Source organism: Dipodomys spectabilis, unplaced genomic scaffold, assembly GCF_019054845.1.
Source record: "Dipodomys spectabilis isolate Male_0828 unplaced genomic scaffold, ASM1905484v1 ptg000054l, whole genome shotgun sequence".
NCBI classification, from domain to species: Eukaryota; Metazoa; Chordata; class Mammalia; order Rodentia; family Heteromyidae; genus Dipodomys; species Dipodomys spectabilis.
The window spans coordinates 13,641,279-13,667,953 of NW_024870731.1; the positions used below are offsets into that span (position 1 = coordinate 13,641,279).

The window sequence follows — 26,675 nt, forward strand, 5'->3', positions numbered from 1 at the left end:
ACAGTGCCCAGGCCTTAAGTCCAAATCCTAGAAGCAGCACTAAAAAAAAAAAAAAAAAGACAAAATTTCCTGAACTTAGCATCACAAAGCAGACTGAATTTCAGACAAGGCAGTCAGGATGGAATTCTGTTTTTTCCTTCCTTCCTTCCTTCCTTCTTTTCCTTTCCTTTCTGTTCTTTTCTTTCTTTCTTTTTCTTTTCTTTTTTTGCCAGTGCTGGGGCTTGAACTCAGGGCCTGAACACTACCTGAGCTTCTTTTTTTTTTCATCAGTGCAAAACCTTTGTTTTCCCTCCCCACCACTTTACAGGATCTGAAAGTTTATTTTAATCCACAGTATCTTTCTTTTTAAAGACATCTATAATCAGTCATGTAAAATGTGAGGGGAAAAAACACTAACCAATTCACAACTTTGTCCAGCATTCCCCATTGCTACAACACATTTAGGATTAGTCTACAGCATTCACTACTTTAGCTGGTTCTGATACTGAGGCTTACTTTTTTTATTTGAGAATCAACACCTAAAGACTTAGCTAATTGTACTATTTTGTTTGTTTTCATAAAGACCATAACATTGAAGAGAAAGCTCAATGCTTGTCTGTAATTAGCACAATCTTCAAAATTGTACAAAACTTCAGAGCCACTTTTAGACTTCTTGTGGCTCTTGGGATACTTACCAGTGATGATTCCAATGTTGTACAATTTCCCTGAGCATCTTTGTTCAAGGCTAACACTCTATAGGAACCACTTGAGCCACAGGAACCACTTCTGCTTTTCTGTTTTATGTGGTACTGAGGAATTGAACCCAGGGCTTCATGTATGTTAGGTAAGCACTCTACCACTAAGCCACATTCCCAGCCAAAGAGGATTGGATTCTTAAGACATACTAAACATGATCTAACTTGTAGTAACGTTCTGAACTGTAACTCGTGAGGCTGAAGGTTAACTCTTCAAGTACAGTGTTTTATGATAAACAAACAGACAAACTTTACAATCCAAACTGTAATGTATTAACAACGTAGATTGGCAGATGAGTTGTGCCAGCAGGGAGACTGAATTCTTCGACAATATCGGTAGCCAGAATGGGTTGAACATTTTAGATGAACACGGAGCTCCAGCACAGCTCACGGGCCTGTGTTGCACTTGGTCAGGTCTCTCTGCTGCAGCTCATGCAGTGCATTCCTGATGGTCTCCACACACACTTCCCCCCTGTGATGTTTCTTGGATGCCAGGTTCCATACGTACTCAAATTCCTCTTCAGAAAGTCGGACACCGATGTTACATAGTATCTTTTTAATCTGGGGGAAAAAATGTATTAAGGCCACGCAGGATTCATGTTTTAAATTTTGTATTTAAAATACCTTCATCATATCAAATACTATGAATATTTATTTCCCCCCCCCCCGCAAAAGTATATATGTGTATGTGCCTGTATATTTTTTTAATGAGAAAATACCCAAATTCTAGAAGTTTTACCACAGGAATGAATTTGTTATTATTAACATAGGACAGAATATTATGAATAGAAGATATGTGTTGACTTTGTGTTATGAGTGCTTATGAACTTTTTTGCACTCAGGACCTCAAGCTCTTGTTAGGTTTTTCCGCTCAAGGCTGGCACTGTACCACTTGAGCCATACCTCCACTTTTGGATTTTTCCTAGCTAATTGGAGATAAAAGTCCGTGAGATTCTTATCTCCAATTAACAACAAAAAAGAAAGCCAAAAGTGGAGTTATGCTTCAAGTGACAGAGCACTAACTTTGAGCAAAATAGCTCAGGGACAGTGCCCAGGCCCTGAGTTCAAGCCCCAGGAACAGTACAAAAAAAAGTTCTCACAGACTTTCCTGCTCTGTCTAGTTTCAAACTAAAATCCTCAGATCTTAGCCTTCTGGGTAGCCGACAGCATCTGGCTTGTATTTTTGGTTAGTACGGTTGGTTGGTTTATTAAGAGAAGCAGCAAGAGAAAAACAAAAAGGGAGAGAAAGAGAGAGCGACAGAAAAAGGGAGGGAGAGAGAAAGGGAAGGAGAAGGAGGAGGAGGGAAGATGGGAGGGAGAATATTGTGAAGCTTACAGGAAACAAAAAAATAAGAGATGAGTAGGAAAAATATTTTTAAATATTATAATACTAGGAAAATACTAAAATAGTAGACCGTGAGTGGGAAAGCCAAAGAAATGGAATGGTTACAGAATACTTCTATTAAACAGAATGTAAAAGGTCTTCTTGAAATCATACACCTTTGTCAGAAACTAGCCGTACAAATTCACACTGAATACTAAAACAGAATAGCGGAGCTGCTAGCACCTTCAGCTGCAAAAACAGCCAATGCCCCTAAGCACAGCTGCTGTCCCCCCACAGATAATGGTAGATAACTGGTGGAGAAAATTCCCAGAATGGTCCTAGGCCCCAGAGGTATTTCACCCAGTGGTTAGCAAACTACCAGGAGTGTACCATAGACAGATAACACAGAGTGAAAGCTACATTGTCAAACTAATGAAATTACTTCCACCATGTCTCAAAGTTCTTGCTATCTACAATTGTGAACTAAAGGGTGTCTAGTTAGAGTATTTAGGTACCAAGAAATAAGCAAGAGCCAGGCCCTGGTCCTTCCTGCCTGAAATCTACCTATTTAGGAAGCTGAGATTTGAGGATCTGTCTTTGAAGCCAGACTGGGCAAGAGAGTCTATGAGACTCCTATCTCCAGTTAACCAGCAAAAGCTGGAAGTAGAACTGTGGCTCAAGTGTTAGAGCACCAGCCTTGAGTTCAAGCCAGAGTACAAGGAGAAAAGAAGGAAAGAAAGAAAAAAAGGGAGGAAAGAAGGAAGGAAGGAGAGGGAAGGAAGGAAAGAAGAAAGGAAGGAGAGGGAAGGAAGGAAGGAAGGAAGGAAGAGAGAGAGAGAGAGAGAAGGAAGCCAGGCACCAGTGGCTCACACTTGTACTCACACTTGTAGCTCACACTAGCTACCCAGGAGGCTGAGATCTGAGGATCATAGTTCAAAGCCTGCCCAGGCAGGAAAGTCCATGAAACTCTTACCTCCAATTAACCACCAGAAAACTGGAAATAGTGCTGTGGCTCAAGTGGTAAGAGTGCTTGCCTTGAGCTGAAGAGCTGAGGGACTAGCACCCAGGCCCAGAGTTCAAGCCCCACTATTGACAAAAAGAAAAAAAAGAAAGAAAGAAGATACTAGGCACCAGTGTCTCAGGCTTATAATACTAGCTACTCAGGAAGTGAAGATCTGAAGATTTTGGTTCAGAGCCAGCTTGTGAGGACAAATATTCAAGAGGCATGTTTTAAGTGGTAGAGCACCAGCTATAAGTGGCAAAAGCTAAGCAAGCATGTGAGATCTTGAGTTCAAGACCCAGTATTGGGAAAAAGAAAGAATTGTGCCAGGAAAGACAACTGTGGTGGTTTAAGCCTGTAATCTCAGCACTCAGAAGGCTGAGGCAGGAGAGTCTTTAGTTCAAAGCCAGCCTAGGCTTACATATAAGGCCTTGTTTCAAAAAAACATAATTATAGTCATTGATGCACAAAGATGTTCATCCTTGTTGTATGTTTATATGAGATTGACATTTCTTTTTTTTTTTTTTTTTTTTTCGGTCAGTCCTGGGGCTTGAACTCTGGGCCTGGGGACTGTCCCTCAAGTTCTTCAGCTCAAGGAAAGCGTTCTACCACTTGAGCCACATTGCTACTTCTGGTTTTCAGGTGGTTTATTGGAGATAAGAGTCTCTCGGACTTTCCTGCCTGGGCTGGCTTTGAACCGAGATCCTCAAATCTCAGCCTCCTGAGTAGCTAGGATTACAGGCTTGAGCCACCAGACTTTTTTGTTTTTTGCCAGTTCTGAGGTTTGAACTCAGGACCTGGGCACTGACCCTGAGCTGCTTTTGCTCAGGGCTAACACTCTACCACTTGAGCCACAGCACCACTTCCAGCTTTTTCCATTTATGTGGTACTGAGGAATCAAACCCAGGGCTTCATGCATGCTAGGCAAGCACTTTACCACTAAGCCACATTCCCACCTGACTTTACTTTTGAAGTCATTGCTTTACCTCTTCTTTCGATCTAGTCTGGAAGAAATCGTTTTCATACACTCCTTTCTGGGCAAAGATGTTAGGATACAGTAACGAGTAAGCATCACCCTCTTCGCCATAATTTGTTCTGTCACTGACGCGACGAATTCGTGGGACAGGAATATCAGATCGGATGGTCGGAACACCAAAGATGGGGTAACCTAGGTCATTGATCAGGGAATAAAACAACTAAAATGAGGCTAGGCGATACAATAACTGACTGCCATGTTGTGGCTCCTGGGAGCTTGAAATGTGGCTGGTCTGAATTACAACGTGTGTAAGAGCAACTGGTGTCCCAGCTAGTGGGGAGACTGAGGGGCATTTGAGCCCAGGAGCTGGCGGATAGTCTGAACAACAAAGCAAGAGCCCATCTTAACAGAGGGAAGGAGGGAGGGAAAGCCTAATCATTTTGTTTTGATTTGGGATACTTAGATTTATATATACAATTAATTGCTCCTGTTTCCTTTATTTATGAGGTTTTTTGAATATACTACAAAATTTTAAATGTAAGGGTAATTCCAATTGCATTTCTGTTGGTGAACACCCAGTTGTAAATGCAGTGATGTTAGGATAGAAAGCAGGTCTATTAGATCTGATGAGTCTGGCCCTCATGGCTCACATCTGTCATCCTAGCTACTCGGGAAGCTGAGATCTGAGGACTGAGGTCCAAAGCAGGCCATGAACTAGCCAATTAACTAACACAAAGCTAGAAGTGAAGATGGTAGAGTGGCAGTCTTAAGTGAAAAAGGCATGCAAGCGCTTGAGGTCCTGAGTTCAAGCCTCAGTACAAGAACCAAAACAAAACAAAATCTTGATGAAAACATTTAAATGTCCTTTATAATGTCCTTAATCCAGGAACATGACCTTGAGCAACATTAAATACGTTCTAGACAGTCAATATTTTGGTACACAAATCTCCCACAATTTGTAAAGTGAGATTAGAAGATTAAGGTGTGCCAAAACCTATTTAGGATTTTGGTCTATGCTTATATTTCCAGGAACATAATAGCCTGGAGCTCTGGAACCATATTACCTATGGGCAGAGGCTCATCAATTCTTACTTAACTTCTCTCTCTTACTTTTCTCCCCTGTAAATGAGCATAGCCATCAGCCATAGTAACAAAGCTGAAATAATAATTCCATTAATTCTTAATATATAATCACAAAACAAATACTTCCCATTGTTGCTATTACTTTATTATGCTATTATTTCTGTATATGAAAAAAAATCACTTCTTCAAGAAAATAATTTCCAGCCGGGCACCGGTGGCTCACACCTATAATCCTAGCTACTCAGGAAGCTGAGATCTGAGAATCACAGTTCAAAGCCAGCCCAAGCAGGGAAGTCTGTGAGACTTATCTCCAATAAACTACTCAGAAAAAGCTGGAAGTGGTGCTGTGGCTCAAGTGGTAGAGCACTATCCTTGAGCACAAAGAGGCTGGGTAACAGCGCCCAAGCCATGAGTTCAAACTCCAGGACTGGCAAAAAAAAAAAAATTAAAAAGCAATTTCGTATCCTTCAAATTAAGATAAAAATCTTCTCTGCCTAAGAAAATTTGTTATTGTGATCTATAAGCACATAAAGGCATTTTCTCTAATGCAAAGTGATTTTCTGCCTTGAGTTTTCAGACAGTTGCATGCCTGTCTCCTTGGACTTTTTTTTTTGGATCCGGTCATGGGGCCTGAACTCTGGGCCTGGGCACTGTCCCTCAGCTCTTCAGCTCAAGGCTAGCGCTCTACCACTTGAGCCACAGCACCACTTCCGGCTTTTTTTATTTTTTCTGCTTATGTGGTGCTGAGGAATCGAACCCAGGGCCTCATGCATGCAAGGCAAGCACTCTACCACTGAGCCACATTCCCAGCCCTCTCCTTGGACTCTTAAGGACAAAACTCCAAATTTTGTTCATGCTTGTATCCCCTAGAACACCCAAAGTAATACCTCAGTCTCATTAGTGAATAAATATTGGCTAGATTAATAATTCTGAGTACATGAAATTATCATGTTCAATATTGTGTTTGGGGAGATAGAAATTTAATTCCGACCTTTTGAAATACCTTAAAATATAATCATGTCTAGAAAAAAAATCATTGCAGATAATAATTAATAAAGGTGAGCAATACAAGTAGATGATAAGCCCTTGATCTAACAGGACTGGAGTCTTTATAAAAAGAAGAAGTGGCTGGGAATCTGACTTAGTAGTAGAGTGCTAGCCTACCATGCATGAAGTCCTGAGCTCAATTCCTCAGTACCACATAAACAGAAAAAAACAGAAGTGGTGCTGTGGCTCAAGTGGTAGAGTGCTAGCCTTGAGCAAAAGGAGCTCAGGGACAATGCTCAGGCCCTGAGTTCAAGCCCCAGGACTGGCAAAAAAAAAGAAGAAGAAGAAGAAGAAGTTTGAATCAGGTCGTGGTGGTTCACACTTGTAATCCCAACTTCTCAAAAGTTGGAAATAGAAAAATACACAGTTCAAACCATCTGAAGAGAAAAGATAGTAAGACTTTAACTTTAACCACAAGCTAGGGGTCAGTTGCTGGTGGCTCATAGCTTAAATTCCAACTACTCAGACGGCTGAGATCTGAGGATCACAGTCCAAAGCCAGCCCCCAAAAATGCATGAGACTCTTACCTCCAATGAAGCACCAAAAAAAGCCAGAAGTGGAACTGTGGCTCAAGTGATAGAGCAATAATAGCCTTGAGCAAAAAAGCTCAGGGACAGTGCCCAGGCCCTGAGTTCAAGCCCTACAGCAGGCCAAAAAAAAAAAAGAGTCAAAGAGTACTGAGGTGTGATCCAATTGGTATACTGCCTGCCTAGCAAGTAAGAGGCCCTGGGCCCAGTACCCAGAACCATACAACATACTCACTGGAGGGAGCAACACCAGGAGCAGATAAAGGCAGAGACCAGGGAGCTGCAGCAGGGCTAAGCAGTTCCTCGCTGCCTCCATGCCAGTAAATCTAGGAGAGTCATTCCAACACATTCTCCTTGATAGTCCACAGAAGGTACCAACTCTGCCCGCAGCCCACACCTGAACCTCAGACGTCCAGCCTGAGAACTCTGTCTTTGAAGCCACCCAGCTAGTGGCCAGGCACACCAGCTCCCACCTGCCATTCCACCTGCTCAGGAGGCATAGGTAGGACAATCGCAGACTGAGGCAACCTTGAGGCCAAAGAGTGGGAAACTATCTGAAAATAACTAAGCCCCCCCCCAAAAAAAGGCTAAAGTATGATTCAAGTGATAAAGCAGTTGTCTAGCAAATGCAAGGTCCTGGGTTCAAAACTGACCAAAGGGAGAAAAAAAACTTCTCTACTTGGTATACTTCGTTATGGCAGCCCTATCAAGCTGATGTGGAGAGTGGTATTTGTTTTATAAAAAGCTCTTTAAATATTTGAAGGCAGAGTGTGTATAGAACTAAGAAGCACATGGCTGGGAAGTCTCATGAAATTGGTTAAAGTCTGAATTATTACAAATACAACATGCAATGTTCTCATTTATGAGGGTTTCTATTCCATTAATACAGAGAAAAATCATTTTAGATGGGTGCTGGTAGCTCACACCTGTAATCCTAGCTACTCAGGAGGCTGAGACCTGAAGACTGTGGTTCAAAACCAGCCTGGACAGAAAAGTCTAAAAGACTAATTAATCAGCAAAAGGTTGGAAGTGTATTGTGGCTCACATGGTAGAGGACCAGCCTTAATGGCAAAAGCTAATCAAATGCACAAGACCCTGAGTTCAAGCACAAGTACAGTATTGGTGCATACGCATGCGTGCACGCGTGCGCGTGTGCACACACACACACACACATACACACGAACCATTTTACCTTGAGTCCTCATTAGCAGTTCAGCCAACGGTTTGTGAGATGCCCCTAAGTGCTTAGAATACAGAATTAAATGTAAAGTCACAGCTTTGAAAATTGTTCTCTCTGGTGCAGCAAGAACCGAGGCACAAAGGATGCTTCACTGATCATTTTGAAACTTGACACATTTTGTGACATACTTACAAATAGATGGAACAGCTCCAACAACTGCATTGATCTCAGAAGAAGTTGTCTTATAATAGTGAGAAACTTTATCGCTCGGTCTCAGAAGTGTCCGCAGAGTCTGCTCTGAGCTCCCTGGTTCTTTTGGGACAAGATCTTCAGGCTGAATCAGCAGAGTTGATTCCATTTCTTCTGAGTTAGCCTCACTGGGAGATGCGCAGTCTGATTTTCTACCTTGAGGGAAAATGGAGAGTCAAGTTCCCAGTGGAAACCAAACAGGAAAACCATCATCAATGCTAACCCTACCATGGAATAAACAGCAAGTTCAGGCCAATGTTGTTCACCAGATAATCTGAGCCTAGAATTACCTGAGGAGTTTCGTTTTGCCACTCCATTTTACTCCAAAATAAAAATTTCAAATATGAGAGACTAAGAGGAAACATAGAACCTATTCTTTGCTCTCCTTAAAAGATGAGAGGTGTATAATTTCCCTTATTTGTAGAAGCCAGATTTAGCTTATAAACTTATAAGTAAATATGTTGGGTGGTATGCAAATGTATACAAATATAGTAGATTCAAGGGAGAGCTCAGGTAATGTAATTCCTTCGAAAGGCAAAAATCAAAGTTCAACAAACTAAAACACCAGGAAGTGGGTGCTGAAAAGAGGTAGGAAGGTCAAGGGGAGAGGAATAAACAAATGAAGAGGAGAAGAAGGGAGAATGTGGTCAAGAATCCAATGTAGATCCTGCAAAATTAAGAAGAGTGAGGGAAGGAATGGGTGTGGGAGGGAGGGTTGAGAATGTTGAAGAGGTGACATTGACCAAGAGCTATGGCAGTCATAGGCTGCTTTGTTAACTGGTAACTCCTTTGTACCACTATAGAAAGATAATAATTAAAAATTAAACTTTAAAAAGAATACTGTGTGTTCTTACATTTAACTCAAACTAACAGATTGTCCTGGGGGAAAGTGGGATAAAGTTGAATGCAGGGAGAACATGTATTGAAACCATCAAGAGAGGAGGTAAGACTCCAACGTGCTGTCAGGCATCAGTGGCTCACACCTGTAATCCCAGCTAGTGGAGGAGGCTGAGATCTGTGGATCCTAGTTCAAAGCCAACAGGGACAGGCAAGTTCAAGATACTTTTATGGCCAATTCACCAGCAAGAGACCAGAAGTGGAGGCCTAGCTCAAGTTGTAGAACTCCATCTTGACTGATAAAGCCAAGCAAGCAAGAGCCACAAGGCCCTTAAGGGGTTTTTGTTTGTTTGTGGGGGGGATGATTTTTATTGTTGATGTTTTTGGGTTCTTTGCCAGTCCTGAGGCTTGAACTCAGGGCCTTGGCACTGTCCCTGAGCTCCTTTTGCTCAAGGTTAGCACTCTAGTACTTGAGCCACAGACAGCACCACCTCGGGATTTTTCTGTTTATGTGGTACTGAGGCATCAAAACCAAGGCTTCATGCATGCCAGGCAAGCACTCTACCACTACACTATATTCCCAGCCCCAAGGACCTTCATTTAAGCCCTAGTACACACACACACACACACACACACACACACACACACACACGTACACACACACACGTACACACACACACACACACACGTACACACACACACACACACACACACACACACTGTGAACTCAGAAAATTATTTTAACTCATTATATAACTAATTCCTTACAGATTAGTATATCAAAGAAAACCCAGGGCTGCATCTTAAAACATGTGCTTAGCATACATGAAAGGAAGTGTGAATGTGGGGCTGGGGATGTGGCTCAGTGGTGAGTGCTTGCTTAACATGCATGAGGCCATGGGGTTCATTCCCCAGGACCACATACACAGAAAAATATTTTTTAAAAAAATTAAAATATTCACCAGCCATACAACAGGGTCTCATATGTAAGATATACTTAGAACTCAAAAAATTAAATCCCCCAACAACAAATCCTCAAAGAAACAACTGCCTGATAAATAAGTGGGCTAAAGACTAAAAGAGAAACTTCTCTGAAGAGGAAATAAGAATGGCCAATAGACACATGAAGAAATGCTCAACCTCTCTAGCCATAAAAGAAATGAAAATCAAAACAACATTGAGATACCACTTCACTCCAGTTAGAATGGCTATAATCAGGAAATCTAATAACAACAGATGCTGGATGGGGATGTGGCCAAAAGGAAACTCCACTGCATTGTTGGTGGGAGTGTAAACTTGTTCAACCACTTTGGAAAGCAATATAGAGGTTCCTCAAATGACTCCACATAGAGCTCCCCTATGACCCAACAATCCCACTTTTGGGCTTTTACCCAAATGATCACAAACAAGGTCATACCAAAGCTACCAGCACAACCATGTTTATCGTAGCATTTTTCACCATAACTAAGATATGGAACCAACCCAGATGCCCCTCAATAGATGAACAGATCAAGAAAACATGATTATATATATATATATATATATATATGTATGTATGTATACACACACATATATACATACAATGGAATTCTATGCCTCCATCAGAAAGAATGATATCGCCCCATTTGTTAGGAAATGGAAAGACTTGGAAAAATTATATTAAGTGAATAAGCCAGGCCCAAAGAAACATAGGTCCCATGGTTTCCCTTATTTGCAATAAGTAGTACATGTCTAGGACAAGCAGAAAAGGGCAAAAGCTATGTACATATCACCATATAAAATGATGTTAAGTGAAATGAATGCCAAGATAGAGACACAAGTGGGTTTTTTCTTTCTTGCTATTGTTTTTAATGTACTTATAATGTACTATGTGCTTTTTTTTTGTTTCTTTTATATGTTCTTCTCCCATGGTATAACCCCTGTTTTCACTATATTTGATTCTGGTGCCCTGCATCTTGTACACACATTTTTCTAATTTGGGGAGGGGAAGGGAAATAACAAAATGCTTAAATAAGGATATAGGTTGACCCATTATAACAATGAGATGTACAAGACTCTATGTTGAAAATGAACTTTACAACCTGTGGGGGAGAGCTGGGAAGATGGCTCAGTGGTAGCGTGCTGGCCTTGCATGCATGAGGCCCTGAGTTCAATTCCTCAGCACCACATAAGCAGAAAAAGCCGGAAGAGGTGCTGTGGCTCAAGTGGTAGAGGGCTAGCTTTGAGCTGAAGAGCTGAGGGAGAGCACCCAGGCCCAGAGTTCAATCCCCATGACCGACAAAAAAAAAAAAAACACTTGTGGGGGAGGGGGTAATTGTGGAGGTGGGAGGGAAGGGATGGCAGGGGAAAAACAAAGGAGGAGGTAACAATGCTTGATAGGAAATGTACTCACTACCTTACTCATGAAACTGTAACCCCTCTGTACAGTATTTTTACAATAAAAAACATATTAAAAATTTAAAGAAAATATGGAACTGGGAATGTAGTGTAGTGGTAGAGTGCTTGCCTAGCATGCATGAAGCCCTGGGTTGGATTCCTCAGTACCACACAAACAGAAAAAAAGCCTGAAGTGATGCTGTGGCTAAAGTGGTAGAGTGCTAGCCTTGAGCACAGCAAAGCTCAGGGACAGAGCCCAGGCCCTGAGTTCAAGCCCCAGGACTGGCAAAAGGGGAGGGATGGAGGGAGGGAGAAGTTTATGAAAAAAAACTTAAGGGCTGGAAATAATGCATGCGCTTATCATGCATGAAGCCCTGTGTTAAATTTTCATAACAAAAGGGTAGAATTGTAATTGTAAGCCATGATCTTTTGCAGATTTGCTTTGCTGAGTCAATTCTGAACTTCAAAGAGTAAATTCCAGAGACATTGTTTTCTCATTGTTTTCCAAAAACCTGGTTATTCCACAGCTACCAGTAGAGGGCACTGTGGTGCTTTGACGTCCTGAAGAACTTCAAGCTGGGTTGGGGCCTTGAGGTCCAATCAAGAAATGCAAAGGCAAGTGGGCCTCCAGTACCAAAGAACTGTGATGAACCTTTCCATGATGTACAACCTTTGCCAAAAAAGCATTCACGTCCTCCAGATCCACTAACACCGCCTCCCCTCAACAAAAAGCAGAGAGCTAGAGAAGTCTGACAGAAAACCTCAAAAAACTGAAAGCCAGTGCTTCCCGTACTCACCCTGTTCTCTACAGCCCAGCAGTAAGACACAATTTGATGTATGAATATTCCTGGTAAAATTAATGTTGGACTCCTCTGTACCTACTGGACTGAATGGCCCAAACACTCGTACTTTCTGGCCTAAAATCGCAGAAGGCAAACTCCTCAGGGACTCCACTGAGTACCAGTTGCAGAAGTACATGCCTATAATTCAGCACTGGAGAGAGGGAGAGAGGGAGGGGAGGATGGGGGAGGAGGGAGTAGGAAGGGGGAAAGGAGAGGGAGAGAGAAGGAAGGAGGGAGAGAGAGATAAAGGAAGAGGAAGAGGGGGAAAAAGGGGGAGAGGGGGGGGAGGGGGAGAGGGATGGGGAGGAGGAGGAAGCAGGGGAGGAGGACTCCACTGAAACTGGGAATAATTTAAACAACTCTTGGTGCCAGGCAGCCATGGCTCCCAGCTATAAGCTGCTCAGGAGGCTGAGATCTCAGGGTTGTGGTTCAGCCCTGGCCAAAAAAAAAAGAGTCCTTCATCTCTAATAAACTCCCCAGAAAAAGACAGACGTGGCACTGTGGCTCAAGTGGTAGAGAGCTAGCCTTGAGCACAAAAAGGCTCAGGGACAGTGCCTAAGTCCTGAGTCCAAGCCCCTGGACTGGCAAAAAAGCAAAAAACAAAACAAAACAAAAAGAAAACTATTGATTTGAAAGCAGACATCATTAAGTTGTTTTGGAAGGAACCAATTGTGTCAACCCCTTGATTTCTGAGAAGGAGGGCATAGATGGGCTGGGAATGTGGCTTAGTGGTAGAGTGCTTGCCTAGCATGCATGAAGCCCTGGGTTCGATTCCTCAATACCACATACACAGAAAAGGCCAGAAGTGGTGTGGTGACTCACATAGTAGAGTGCTAGCCTTGAGCAAAAGAAGCTTAGAGACAAGTGCCCAGGCTCTGAGTTCAAGCCCCAGGACTGGCAAAAATAAATGGCATAGCATCATTTTATATGAAAATAAGTAAAGACCATTCTGCCACTTTCCCAGTGAATGGGACGAAAGGCTGTCCCTCACACATTGAGGGAAGGCTCATGTAGTCATTTGGTTTAAGCCTTGCAAAAAGGCATGATCTAAGAATAAAAATGAGAATGGTAGCATATTTACTTTTCCAGAGGAAAGGCATTCCAAGGGGAAATAAAAATGCTAAAACAACCTTTTAAAAATGTTAATCTTCTCTAATAATCATAAAATTAAAGCAAATAACATATCATTACATACCAACTAAATTATAAGAATGTTTGAAATAATACTCGATGGTAGCAACGTTGGAGTAAAATCAACTGACAAAGTTACAAATAGGTACAATTATTTAGAAAAGCAAAATTAAAATAGAGCTACTTCTGGGACACTAATAACACTCTTAAGAAAGGAGATATAAGTAGAAACGGAAAGCTTTTTGAGAGTAGATAGTCATATCATTACCTGTCTTACTTTTAAATGATCTGGAAACAACCTAAATTTCCCAGCAAGTAAAAAAGGTTTAGTATTTAATACATAAGTAAGCACAGGGAATTATTTTTTAAAAAAAACTTTAAAAAGCCAGGCAGCTGTGGCTCCTGCCTTTATATAATCCTAGCTACTCAAGAGTCTGAGATCTGAAGATTGTAGCTCAAAGGTAGCCCAGGCAGGAGAATCCCTGAAACTCCTATTTCCAATTAGCTGCCCATATAAAAGTCAGAAGTAGAGCTGTGGCCCCATTGGCAGAGTGCTATCCTTGAGCAAAAAATCTTAGGGACAGTACTCGGGCCCTGAGTTCATGCCCTAGGACGGAAGAAAGAAAGAAAGAAAGAAAGAAAGAAAGAAAGAAAGAAAGAAAGAAAGAAAGAAAGAAAGAAAGAAAGAAAGAAAGAAAGAAAGAAAGAAAGAAAGAAAGAAAGAAAGAAAGAAAGGAGGGAAGGAAGGAAGGAAGGAAGGAGGGAAGGAAGGAAGGAGGGAAGGAAGGAAGGAGGGAAGGAAGGAAGGAAGGGAGAAAGAAGGGAAAGACGGGAAGGAAGAAGAGGAAGGAAGGAAGGAAGGAAGGAAGCTCACATTCCACAAAAAAAAAATTGGGGGGGGGGGGGTGTCTGGTCGTGGGGCCTGAACTCTGGGCCTGGGCGCTGTCCCTCAGTTCTTCAGCTCAAGGCTAGCGCTCTACCACCTGAGCCACAGTGCCACTTCCGGCTTTTTTTCTTTTTGCTTATGTGGTGCTGAGGAATCGAACCCAGGGCCTCATGCATGCAAGGCAAGCGCTCTACCACTGAGCCACCTTCCCAGCCCTCCACAAAAATTTGAAAGATGAATTTTCTCTGCCAAATGAAATGGCATATCTATTGTTATTTTAGAAAAGTTTAAAATACATATAAAAATCCTCTCATGCTGGTAAACATCTGTAACTCACACAATTGTGAGGCTGAGGCAGAAGGTTGTGAGTTCAAGGCTAGCCTGGGTTATATAGTGAGACCCTCTTTTAAACTAAATAACTAAACAAAGTAATACAAACACACATGTACATGTGTATATATTTATAGCTACCTCTAGGGACTGCTAAAGGAAGGTCATATATATATATATGAAAATACTTAAATCAAAACTAAAGATTGCTTTTTAGACAGTCACTGATGGCTCACACTTATAATCCTAGCTATTTAGGAGGCTGAGATCCAAGAATCCCAATTTAAAGCCAGTCTGGGCAGACAAATCTAAAAGAAACTCTTATCTCTAATTATCAAGCAAAAAGCTGGAGTGGAGGTATGGCCCAAGGAGAGCACCAGCCTTGATTGAAAAAAAAAAACAAAAAGCAAGAGTCCAAGCACCAACACTGGCACATGTAAAATAAATAAATAAATAACTTTCAAAAATCAGATACCTTTAATAATGACTCTTTTTTCATAGTCTTTAAGAAGAAATGTGTCTTTCCAGTTCAGAAAATTTGCAAATTCTAGATAGTTAATCATGCCATCATTATCCACATCACAGTAGTCAAATAGTTGGTCCAGGAGCTTCATATCCAAACGTAAATTGGCCTGGTGACAAGCTCCTAGCAGCTCTGCTTTATCTATCATTGCATCTCCATTCTGTTGCACATGAAACAAAAATAGAAAGAAAAAAGAAGCAATTAACACTAGCTGTGGAAGCAGAGAGCACCAATTGCTTAACAACAAGAAAAAAATCAAGATTTGAGGGTACTGGGGCTGGGAATGTGGCTTAGTGATAGAATGCTTCCCTAGCATGCATGAAGCCCTGGGTTGGATTCCTCAGTACCACATACACAGAAGAAGCCAGAAGTGGTGCTGTGGCTCAAGTGGCAGAGTCCTAGTCTTGGGTAAAAGAAGCTCAGGGACAGTACCCAAACCCTGAGTTCAAGCCCCAGGACTGGCAAAATTGATACTTACAATCCCAGTTATGAGGGAGGTATAAGTAGAAGGTCTCAGTTCAAGAATAGTCTGGCCTCCCCCTCCAAAAATGTGTGTGTGGGGGGGGGGGTGGGTATGACCACTGCACACTGGTAGTTCACACCTGAGATACAAGATGACATTTCCTGTGGCAGTGTTTTGTACTGCTGACAGCTCTTTCCAACTTTCTTTTTTTTGACATGAGGCCTGAACTCTGCGCCTAAGCGCTGTCCCTGAGCTCTTCAGCTCAAGCCCAGTGCTCTACCACTTGAGCCACAGAGCCACTTCTGGTTTTCTAGTGGTTTATTGGAGATAAGAGGCTCACGGACTTTCCTGCCCGGGCTGGCTTTGAACCATGATTCTCAGATCTCAGCCTCCTGAGTAGCTAGGATTACAGGCATGAGCTACCAATGTTCTGGCTTTGCCAGACACCTTTGTGATGTCAACTGACTCGCAAACTTCATGAAAATGTGCCTCTTATATACCCTCTCAAGCCAGTTCTAGCATGTGACTGCTACTCTAGCTTATGATTAACTGCCCTGGTCTACACATCACCCAGTAAAGGGTGTGATGTATTATAGCCATTCCATAAATAACAATTAATTTCATAAGCCAAGAATATTCATTTAGGAAATCATAGCTGGGCTGTTTTAATTTTTTTCTATTCAGATTCAAATCATTAATGATCCTGCAGCTGTACGTGGCCCACATCCCATCACCCTCACCATAAAATGTTCCGTAAGGACACCAAGCTCTACACTTTGCCTATTAAAAGTTAACCATTTAAAAGGCATAGCAACATTAAATAATTCTCACTAATTTCCTCCCTGCTTAATTTAATTTTATCATAAGGAATGTGCCTGGTGGTTTACTCAGATAATCAACAGCTATTAAGATGATCATATTTCCCATAACTGCATTTCAAATGAATTTTTTTAAAGCATAGCACTATGTACCGTGGCAGGTTGCCTCATGTTACACTATGTAAATTAAATTCCCCTCAAATATCATATTTATGAGATAAATGACACTTCAGTGGAAAGGGGCTGAGATGTAGGTCAGAGACAGAATGGCAGAGCAATTGCCTGGCAGGTATCAAAGCCCTGGGTTCTATCTCTAGCATTCAGAGAGAGACAGAGACTGGAACAGAGAGACGGGGACAGATACTTGGCTTGAACTCAGGAGTGTTTCACACTTACTAGATACTGTACAATGTTCTTTTATTTTTATTTTATTTTATTTATTTTTTTGCCCATTCTGGGGCTTGAACTCCAGGCCTGAGCAGTGCCCCTGGGCCTCTCTGCACTCAAGGCTAGTGCTCTACCACTTGAACCACAGCGTCACTTCCAGCTTGTTCTGCGTAGTTTATTGGTGATAAGTCTCACAATGCCCTGAGGTCACCAGTGGCTCATGCCTGTAATTCTAGCTACTCAGGAGGCTGAGATCTGAGGATCGAGGTTGAAAGCCAGCCCATGCAGGAGACTCCATGAGACTCTTATCTCTAACAAACTAATCAAAAAAACCGGAAGTGGACGTGTGGCTCCACTTGAACAAAAGAAGCTCAGGGACAGCACCCAAACCCAGAGTTCAGCTCAAGCCCCAGGACCAGTTAAAAAAATAAAAATAAAAAAACTTCACAGGGACTTTTCTGCCTAGGTTGGTTTTAAACCATGATCCTCACCTCTCAGCCTCTTGAGTAGGCATTACAGGCAGGAGCCACTGGTGCCAGGCTAGTTCTTATTTTAATATTGAAAAGTTATCTTGGAATGACTGGGGCATGGCTTTCTGTATGCGCAGAAAGTGTGAGGCCCTGAATTCAAATAACTACATATAAATACAAATTGGTTTATCTTAAAAGCTAGATAGTTGGATTTTACACTTTTTAAAACCCAGTTTTGTCCTGACTTACATAACGGCAAACCCTCTGTATATCACCTTTATAATAACAATTTTTAAAAAGAAAAAAAACCACATTTTTGTGTGCAATGCAATTGAATACTCATTTGTACATGACAGGACCCTATATGATAAGTCTAAAAATAACTGGGAGGGGAAGGGAGAGTTGAAACACGAGAACCGAATGATAGATAGAAATGTTACTACTATTCAATGCTGCACATAGGACAAATCCAGCTACAGATAACAATGCACACGGAGAAAGGACTGTATTGCAATGGAAGTTGCATTACAAAGACAATGGGCTGGGAGGTAGCTCAGCAGCTAAGCACTTGCCTAGCTAGGGCAACGTCCTGGGTTCGTTCTCCAGTACCAAAAATATAGTTAAAAAAAAATCTAAACAAAGACAAGTGGTGAACTAGATTTGACCACAGGCCTTCGTTAGCTGATCCCTGTCCATACCTGCATCCACCTGCTAGAATTAGATCAGCCCAAGCGCAAACCAAAAAGGTCTGCCCTACCCACTGACCTTGTCATAATAATGAAAGGCTTCCAGCAAACTGTCAAAGTTTTGGTAATTAAATTTCTTCAGGTGATGTCGGATGGCTGCAATCATAGCTCGTTGTCTATCTTTCCCTCGAAGGCATTCTGCCAAAGGCCTATTATGGATAAGATCACCAGCTCCTATTGAAGAAACAAGAAAAGACAGTCTTTGCTTTTTTTTTTTTTCTTTTTTGGCAAGTTCTGGGTCTTGAACTCCAGGCCTCGGCACTATCACTGAGCTTTTCTTCGCTCAAAGCTAGTGCTCCACCACTTGAGCTACAGCTCCACTTCCAGATTTTGTTGGTCGTTAATTGGAGATATGAGTCTCATAGACTTTCCTGCCCTGGCTGGCTGGCTTTGAATCATGATCCTCACATCTCAGCCTCCTAAGTAGCTAGAATTACAGGTGTGCACCACTGGCGCATGGTTCATTTATTTCTATCTTTAAGGAGAAAAGTAAGGAGAGAGAGAAAGAGAGAGGGAAAGAGAGAGAGATCTTGCAACCTCAAGGAATGAAAAAAGCCTTCTATCTAACTATAATGCTATTATACATAATGTTTTTATGCACAAAATGTACATAAAATAAGTCTGTAGCCAATGTTCATACCTGTAACCCTAACTACTCAGGAGGCTCAGATCTAAAGATCTCAGTTCAAAGCCAGGCTGGGCAGAAAGGTCTATGAGACTTTTATCTCCAAAAAGCAGTTACAAGTCAGAAGTGGAGGAATGGGGCTGGGAAGGTGGCTTAGTGGTAGAATGCTTGCTTAGCATGTACAGAGCCTTGGGTTCAATTCCTCAGTAGAGAAAAAGCCAAAAGTGGCTTTCAAGTGGTAAGAGTGCTAGCCTTGAGCAAAAGAAGCTCAGAGACAGTGCCCAGGCCCTGAGTTCAAGCACCAGGACTGGCAAAAAAAAAAAAAAAGTGGAGGAATAGTTCAAGTAGTAGAGCTCCAGCCTGGAATGAAAATGGCAAAGGAGAGTACGCAGACCATGAGTTCAAGCCCCACTATTGGCAACAACACAAAAAGTACATGATATAATTGAAAAGAGCCCGGCGCTGGTGGCTCACGCCTGTAATCCTAGCTACTCAGGAGGCTAAGGTCTGAAGATTCATGGTTTAAAGCCATCCCAGGCAGAAGTCTGTGAGGCTCTTATCTCCAATTAACCACCAGAAAACCAGAAGCAGGGCTATGACTCAAAGTGGTAGAGTACTAGCCTTGAGCTAAAGAACTGAGGTATCCCGAGCAAGGCCCAGGCCCAGGCCCAGAGTTCAAGCCCTACAACCCACAATAATAACAGTAATAACAACACCAACAATAATAATAATAGAAAGAAAATGGTATTTCTATTCTCTGTTCAAGAGAAAAATGAAATAGCATAAGTTTTGTGGGACATCATCATCATCAGTCCTGTTCCGCTACCCTTTCTTTTCCTAAGTAGGACAATAGAGTCTTCGCTTGACTATCCACAACACTGAGGATCTGAAAGCTGGGACTGCTCCCAAGTAAGGGCTATTGAGCATGTCTGGAGTTGGCTGAACTTCTATGATCCTTTGTTTAAAAAATAAAAATCAAATTTTCTCTTCCCTCCTAGATTGCAGCTGGCGCTCCAGTTCCTATGTCTCAGACTGACTTCTTCCCATCCCACCCTTGTTACTGGAGCCTGACACGCCCCCCTTCCCCTAATCCTCCCAATCCCCCCAATCCTCCATCCACAGGTCCATTCTCCAAGAGTCTTAGCCCACATCCCCAACTAGAGTTGACCTCATTATTTCGTATATGGTGGCTTAATGGGTGTTACCAGAGAAGACTTTCTGCCTCTACTGATGTTCTCCTGGCCTACACACTTCCCCACTTCCTGCCCAACCACTTAGCTTTCCCGGAGCCAAGGTCATGCTGGCAGTTGGCTGGAATACTGGTTCCAGTTTAAGGCAACTAATTTTTACACCTACTCGGTGTAAGACTCTCTACCAAGGGTCTTTTTTGAATAGGCACCCATAGCTAGTGTAAGTTGTTTACCCATCATACAATCGGTAGCTAATTATGCTCATGGTTTTTCTGTGGAAAGCCCCTGAGGAGGGGTGAGAAGCACACTAGTAATGCAGGATTCAGAAACAGGACAAGAGCTGCAGACCTAAGCCCTCTGAATGGATCAGCAACCATCAGACCAGTCTAAAATTAGCAAGACCCAGAAAAGGCCTTGGGAGTGAAATTCAAAACAATAAGTAAGCCAGACACTCCTGTAACGCTAGCTACTCAGAAGGCTGAGATCTAAAGATCTGTGGTTGGAAGTCAGTCTAGATTGGGATGTCTCTTATCTTCAAGTAAGATTCTTATCTCCAATTAACCTCCAAAAAACTGAAAGTGGAGCTGTGGAGTATTAGCCTTGAGCAAAACATCCCAGGGACAGAGCTCAGGCCCTGAGTTCAAGCCCTAGAACTGGCACCTGTATGTGTGTGCATACATGTGCGCACGTGCACGCACGTACACACAAACACACACACACAGAATTAAGAAATCAGATATGGCAAGGGCTCTACAATAGCCCCACCCTAATTGGTATTTATTTTATTTTACTTTATTGGCCAGTCCTGGTGCTTGAACTCAGGGTCTGGGCACTGTCCCTGAGCTTCTTTTGCTCAAGGCTAACACTCTACCATTTAAGCCACAGTGCCACTGCAGTTTTTTTTTTTGTTTTTTTTTTTAATGTGGTACTGAGGAATCAAACTCAGGGCTTCATGCTAACTAAGCAAGCACTTTACCACTAAGCCACATTCCCAGCCCTTAATTGGTAAATTTTTAAATATTATTTTATATTTTAGCTATTTTGTGCTGGTACTGGGAGCTTGAACTCAAGGCCTCACACTTGGTGTTTTTGCTCAAGACTGGTGCACTAACCACTTGAGCCACACCTCTGCTTCCAGCTTTTTGCTTGAAGATAATAGTTTAAGTCGCTGGGCATTGGTGGCATGGCTGTAATCCTAGCTACTCAGAGGCTGAGATCTGAGAATCACAATTCAAAGCCACCTCACCAGGAAAGTTCATGAGACACATCTCCAGTTAACCACCAGAAAGCTGAAAGTGGCTCTGTGGCTCAAAGTGGTAGAGTACAAGCCTTGAGCAAAAGATCTTGGGGCCACCACTTAGGCCCTGAGTTCAAGCCTCATGGCTGACGATGTGGGGAGTGGGGGATGGGGAAGTCTAGGTCCTTTCTATCCAGGCTGTCTTCAAACTTCAGTTCTCAGATATCAGCCTCCTAAATAGGAATACAGGTTTTAAGGTGTAGCCTGAATTGATTTGTTTTGTTTGTGTTTTTCTTTTTGTGCTAGTCCTAGGGCTTGAACTCAGGGCCTAGGCACTGTCCTTAGCTTTTTCTCTCAAGGCTAGCTAGTGCTCTACCACTTGAGCCCTATCTTCGCTATCAGTTTTTTGGTGGTTAATTGAAGACTCTCCTCAGCCTAGGCAGGCTTTGAACATCAATCCTCAGATCTCGGCCTCCTGAGTAGCTAGGATTACAGGCCTGAGCCACTGGTGCCTGGCTCAAGATTCTGCATTTCTTTTTTTGAAAATATAATGTTTCTATTTATTTATTTATTTAGTGTTTATGTGATGCCAGGGAATTGAACCCAGGACCTCATGCATGCTAGGCAAGCACTCTACCACTAAGCTACATTCCCAGCCCAAAATTCTGCATTTCTAAGAAGTTCCCAGAGGCTCTCATATTGCCTGTCTATAAACTACACTTTGAGTAGCAAGGACCTACAGACAATATCTGAATTAATTAAAAATCTGCTTCATTTCACATTGTCTGTGTAATAAGGCTGTATTTATTTTCTAAATCAAGTTTAAGACTTAACTACACTTGAGATATTCATTACAAAGCCTTTAAACTGTACTTAGTTTCAACATAATGTGAAAACAAATCCCTCTGATAGTACATATTTTTTTATTAATGTAACTCTTTTACACCTTTAAAATCAGATTTTTGTTTTTCTGTTTTGGGTTTTTTGGGGTTTTTTTAGGGGGGGGGGTTGTATGGATTGTGGGGCTTGAACTCTGGGCCTGGGCACTGTGCCTCAGTCCTTCAGCTCAAGGCTAGCGCTCTACCACTTGAGCCACAGGACCACTTCTGGTTCTCTGGTGGTTTATTGGAGATAAGAGTCTCACCGACTTTCCTCCCCAGGCTGGTTTTGAGCCTTGATCCTCAGATCTCAGCCTCCTGAGTAGCCAGGATTACAGGCATGAGCTACTACTACCCTGCTAAAATCATAAATTAAAAGCCTGTGAGCTTGACTGAGTAACTTTATGGACTTCCTTCCTTCCTACCTACCTTTATTTATTTCCCAGGGCTTGAACTTAGGACCCGGGCACTGTCTCTGAGCGTTGGTGCTTAAGAATAGTGCTCTACTACTTGAGTCACAGCCCCACTTCCAGCTTTTTCTGGTTAATTGGAGGTAAGAGTCTCATGGACTTCCCTCCCAGGGCTGCCTCTAAATCATAATCCTCAGATCTCAGCCTCCTGAGAAGCTAGGATTACAGGCCTGAGTCTGAGTGCTGGCTTTGATGAAGTTTGTTGAAGGAGAGCTTCTGTTTTTACCATATATCTCAGGATGGAGGCAGCCTCCAAAGGTGTAGCCTGGGGGGATATTCATTGTATCTGCAACGCTATAGAAGAAAATGAATCCTTTAGTTAAAGCACCAAGCAAATGTCCTCTCTGGCATTTAAAGTATATTTCTCCACATCTTTTTAGCAACCTATGTTTCTCTCCTCTCCTCTCCCTCTTCTCCCCTTACTGCCCCACACCCTCCCACCCCCCAGCTTTTTTGCTCAATGCTAACACTCTAGCACTTGAGCCACAGATCTGCTTCTGGCTTTTTTGATGGTTAGTTCGAGAGTCCCACTGACTTTTCTGCTCAGGCTGTCTTTGAACCATAATCCTAATATCTCAGCCTCCTGAGTAGCTGGGTGACAAGCCTGAGCCACCAGCCCTCAGCCCTAAACTTTCTCTTATAAATAAACTGTAAGGATCAATCGTAAGATCTTCAAAGATCTTTTTTAGTCTAACCATCTACTTGCATTAACAACAGCTGGATATTGTATTAACAGCAGCTGCCTCTTACTAACCTACCCCCCTCAAAAAAAAATCAGAGCAAAATTACCAAAATATAAACAGAGACAGAGAAGCATTTAAAGCTGAATTATATTTCTGGCATTCTAGAAATAAGGCTTCATGCAAAATACTCCCTCCCACATCTCCAAATATCTGGTCCACCCTTAAGAGCTCTTTGCTCTCCTGGAATCCCAAAGGCTATAAACGTAAACAGAATTCCATTGATAACAGCAAAATATATCTACGGACATAGATATTTTTTACTTAATAGATATAAATATCTAATGGAACACAAACCAATATTCACCTTAAGAGTACTTTTTTAATTCCATGCAGAAACACTACCAATAATAAGTTAATCATTTACTTACGGATCTAAAACTCTTCCAAGTTTATGTTGAAACTTTTCATTGAAATCATCTACTCTCTTGGATACAATTTTACTTCCTTTTTTCCTACAAGATTTAAAAATTGTCAGCTATCTTGTCTGCAAAGTGTACAGTAATGTTAGCATCACCACACCTTCAGTGAACAGATTTAGTTTCAAAATAAATTCCATGGTTAAAAAAGGTTTTATGCATTTATTTTCCTGCTATTTATTCTCTATAATAAAAATATAGAGCTGGGAATGTGGTTTAGTGGTAGAGTGCTTGCCTAGCATACACGAAGCCCTGGATTCCATTCCTCATACAGAGAAAAAGCCGGAAGTGGTGCTGTAACCTTGAGCAAAATGATAGCTCTTTTGGACAACTACTTAAAGATAAATGTACATTTCAATCATATTGATGTGGTATTTTAAAGAAAACATGTATTTAAATCCTGGAGAAAACACAAGGAAACTTACATTTGTAGTTCATGGAGCCAATATAAACTTTTTGCCATGTTTTTCCCATTATTATAATGTGGTGTTGGGACTCCAAATAAGTTGGACTTTTGGAAACTTGATGTGTTATATTTCCGGTTCTTGGCTTCTCCTGGAAGGGAGGAGGAGGAATGACTCAAGACACAAATAACCTTATCTTGTAAGAAGCACATTACATTCTCATAGACATTGAGGACAAGCTGGGGACAAGGAACAAACTTGAAACAGTGCAGGGAATGATGCAGATCTAGCTAACGATGACAGAAGCAATTCCTCCAACGTGAGCCAGAGACGGGTGAGATATGACAGAATGTACAAGAATCTTTATGTTAATAAAGAAGGCTATCTGTAGGAAACCCCATAGACAGCACCAAAAACTAATAATAACTACCTAGCAGAAAAAATAAATTATGAAAACAATAACCATTTACAAAAATAACATTAGTCAATAAAACACTTAGGAGGGATGGGAAGTAACTCAGTGTTAGAGCGCTTGCCTAGCATGCATGAAGCCCTGGGTTCCATTCCTCAGTACCACATACACAGAAAAAGCCAGAAGTAGTGCTGTAACTCAAATGCCAGCCTTGAGTGCTAGCCTTGAGCAAAAGAAGCTCAGGGACAGTTCCCAGGCCTGAGTCCAAGCCCCAGGATGGGAAAGAAAGAAAAGAATGGAAGAGAGAGAGAGAGAGAGAGAGAGAGAAACCAAAGGAACAAAGAAAGAAAGAAATTAGCTAAGTGACAGTGCCAAGGCCCTGAGTTCAAGCCCCAGAAGTAGGGGAAAAAAAGTGTTGGGTGGGCATTGGTGGCTCAAACCTGTAACCTTAGCTACTCAGGAGGCTGAGATCTGAGGATCACTGTTCAGAGCCAGCCTGGGCAGGAAAGTCTGTGAGACTCTTATCTCCAATTAACCACCAGAAAACCAGAAGCGGGACTGTGACTCAAAGTGGTAGAGCGCTAGCCTTGAGCTGAAGAGCTGAGGGACAGCGCCCAGGCCCAGAGTTCAAGCCTCAAGACCGACAAAAAGAAAAGAAAAAGAGAAAAAAAAAAGAGGGAGAAAAGAAAACAGAAATAAGCAAGGAAAGGGGAGACATTGTCCCAAAAGAAATATACTCTTTACCTGACTTATGTAACTGTAACCCCTTTGTACATCACCTTTATATTAACAATAAAAATATTTTAAGATAAAAATTGCAAAAAAAAATGAGCAGAACAACTTTTTAAAATTTGTTATTGTTGTTATAAAGATGATGTACAGAGGGTTTACAGTTACACAAATCAGGTAAAAATAAATTTCTCTTCAGACAGTGTCACCCCTTCCCTCTCACATCTTTTCTCTCCAATCCCACTCACAGGTTGTATAGTTCATTTTCAAGTTAGTGTCTGGTGAGGACCACTGGCGCATTTGCTCACCCCTTATACCTCCATTTCTGTACCTCCCCATACCCTCTCAAAGACATATAGGCAAACAAACTAGACAAAAAGAAAACAAAAATAGCAAAAGAGAAAAAAAGCCTCCTCCTTCCATCTTCTGGAGTTTATTTTGATAAATATAATTTTGTATGATCAAATGCATCTAGGCTTTGTGCCTTCATGTAATGGAACAACTTGGTTTTTGTTTTTTTTTTTTTGCCAGTACTGGGGCTTGAACTCAGGACCTGGGCACTGTCCCTGAGCTTTTTTTGTTCAAGGCTAGTGCTCTACCACTTTGAGCCACAGCACCACTTCCAGCTTTTTCTGTTTGTATGGTACTGAGCAATCTAACGCAGGGCTTCATGCATGCTTAGCAAGCACTCTACCACTAAGCTCATTCCCAGCCCAGTGTTTTCTTTAAATATCTAATATTGTAGCTTTCTTTTTTTTCAAGTCCTGAATTAATGTTTTCAATTGCAAAATAAGAAAGTATGGGGCTGGGAAGGTGGCTCAGTGGAAGAGTGCTTGCCTTGCGCGCATGAGGTCCTGGTTCAATTTCTCAGTACCACATAAGCAGGACAGGCCAGAAATGGTGCTGTGGCTCAAGTGGTGGAGCGCTAGCCATGAGCAGAAGAGTTGAGAGACAGGCCCAGAGTTCAGACCCCACTACCGACAAAAAAAAGAAAGTATGAGTGAAGCTAGAAAACAACTAAGATGGTAAGAAATGAAGGACACTGAGCATCTCTGAATAGGTCCGTTTCACATAAAAACAGCAATAAGAAATCAAAAACTGTGTCCCAGTTAAGCAAAAATGAAGATCAGCTAAGATCACTCAGGGCTGCCTGGGGGCGGGGGGGAGAGGGGGGAAGGGGGGAATGGAGATTCTCATAGGTTGCTGAGTCTGAGAGCAAAGTGAAGCAGTTAGTTATTCAGGAAAATAATTTGTCTCAGTGAAAATTTTCAAATGTTTAGAAATCTAGCAATATATTCCAAGTTCATAGCAGAGCACATTCAAAAGTGTATTTAACAGTGCATTTTTGTAATAGTGAAAAGTATGATACAATACCAACAAGAATAAACTGCCAAAAATATTTCATAAGACAAAAAGCAACAAGTGGAAGAAAAAAGAATACATGTGTATATGCATTTATGTGTGCCTGCATGTGTATACATACATATCCTATATATACAATATATTATATAAATAACAAATATAATATATACATATATATGTATATCTTAAATACATATATAAAGGCTGGGGATATAGCCAATGATAGAGCACTTGCCTACAATTCCAAGGTTCTGAGTTCAATCCCCAGCATAGGAAAAAA

At 41.7% G+C, this 26,675-nt stretch overlaps 1 protein-coding gene across 1 annotated transcript in view; it reads right to left on the reverse strand.

The window, feature by feature from the left end:
* Window positions 1-1,050: 1,050 nt before the first annotated feature.
* Efhb (EF-hand domain family member B) overlaps window positions 1,051-26,675 on the reverse strand; it is a 44,229-nt gene continuing 18,604 nt past the window's right edge. The window contains 8 exon segments of the mRNA XM_042679790.1: window positions 1,051-1,295; window positions 4,045-4,226; window positions 8,064-8,276; window positions 14,998-15,205; window positions 17,949-18,103; window positions 22,556-22,623; window positions 23,441-23,524; window positions 23,914-24,043. Of these exon segments, the coding sequence (XP_042535724.1) occupies window positions 1,122-1,295; window positions 4,045-4,226; window positions 8,064-8,276; window positions 14,998-15,205; window positions 17,949-18,103; window positions 22,556-22,623; window positions 23,441-23,524; window positions 23,914-24,043 (1,214 nt within the window). The 3' untranslated portion in view covers window positions 1,051-1,121.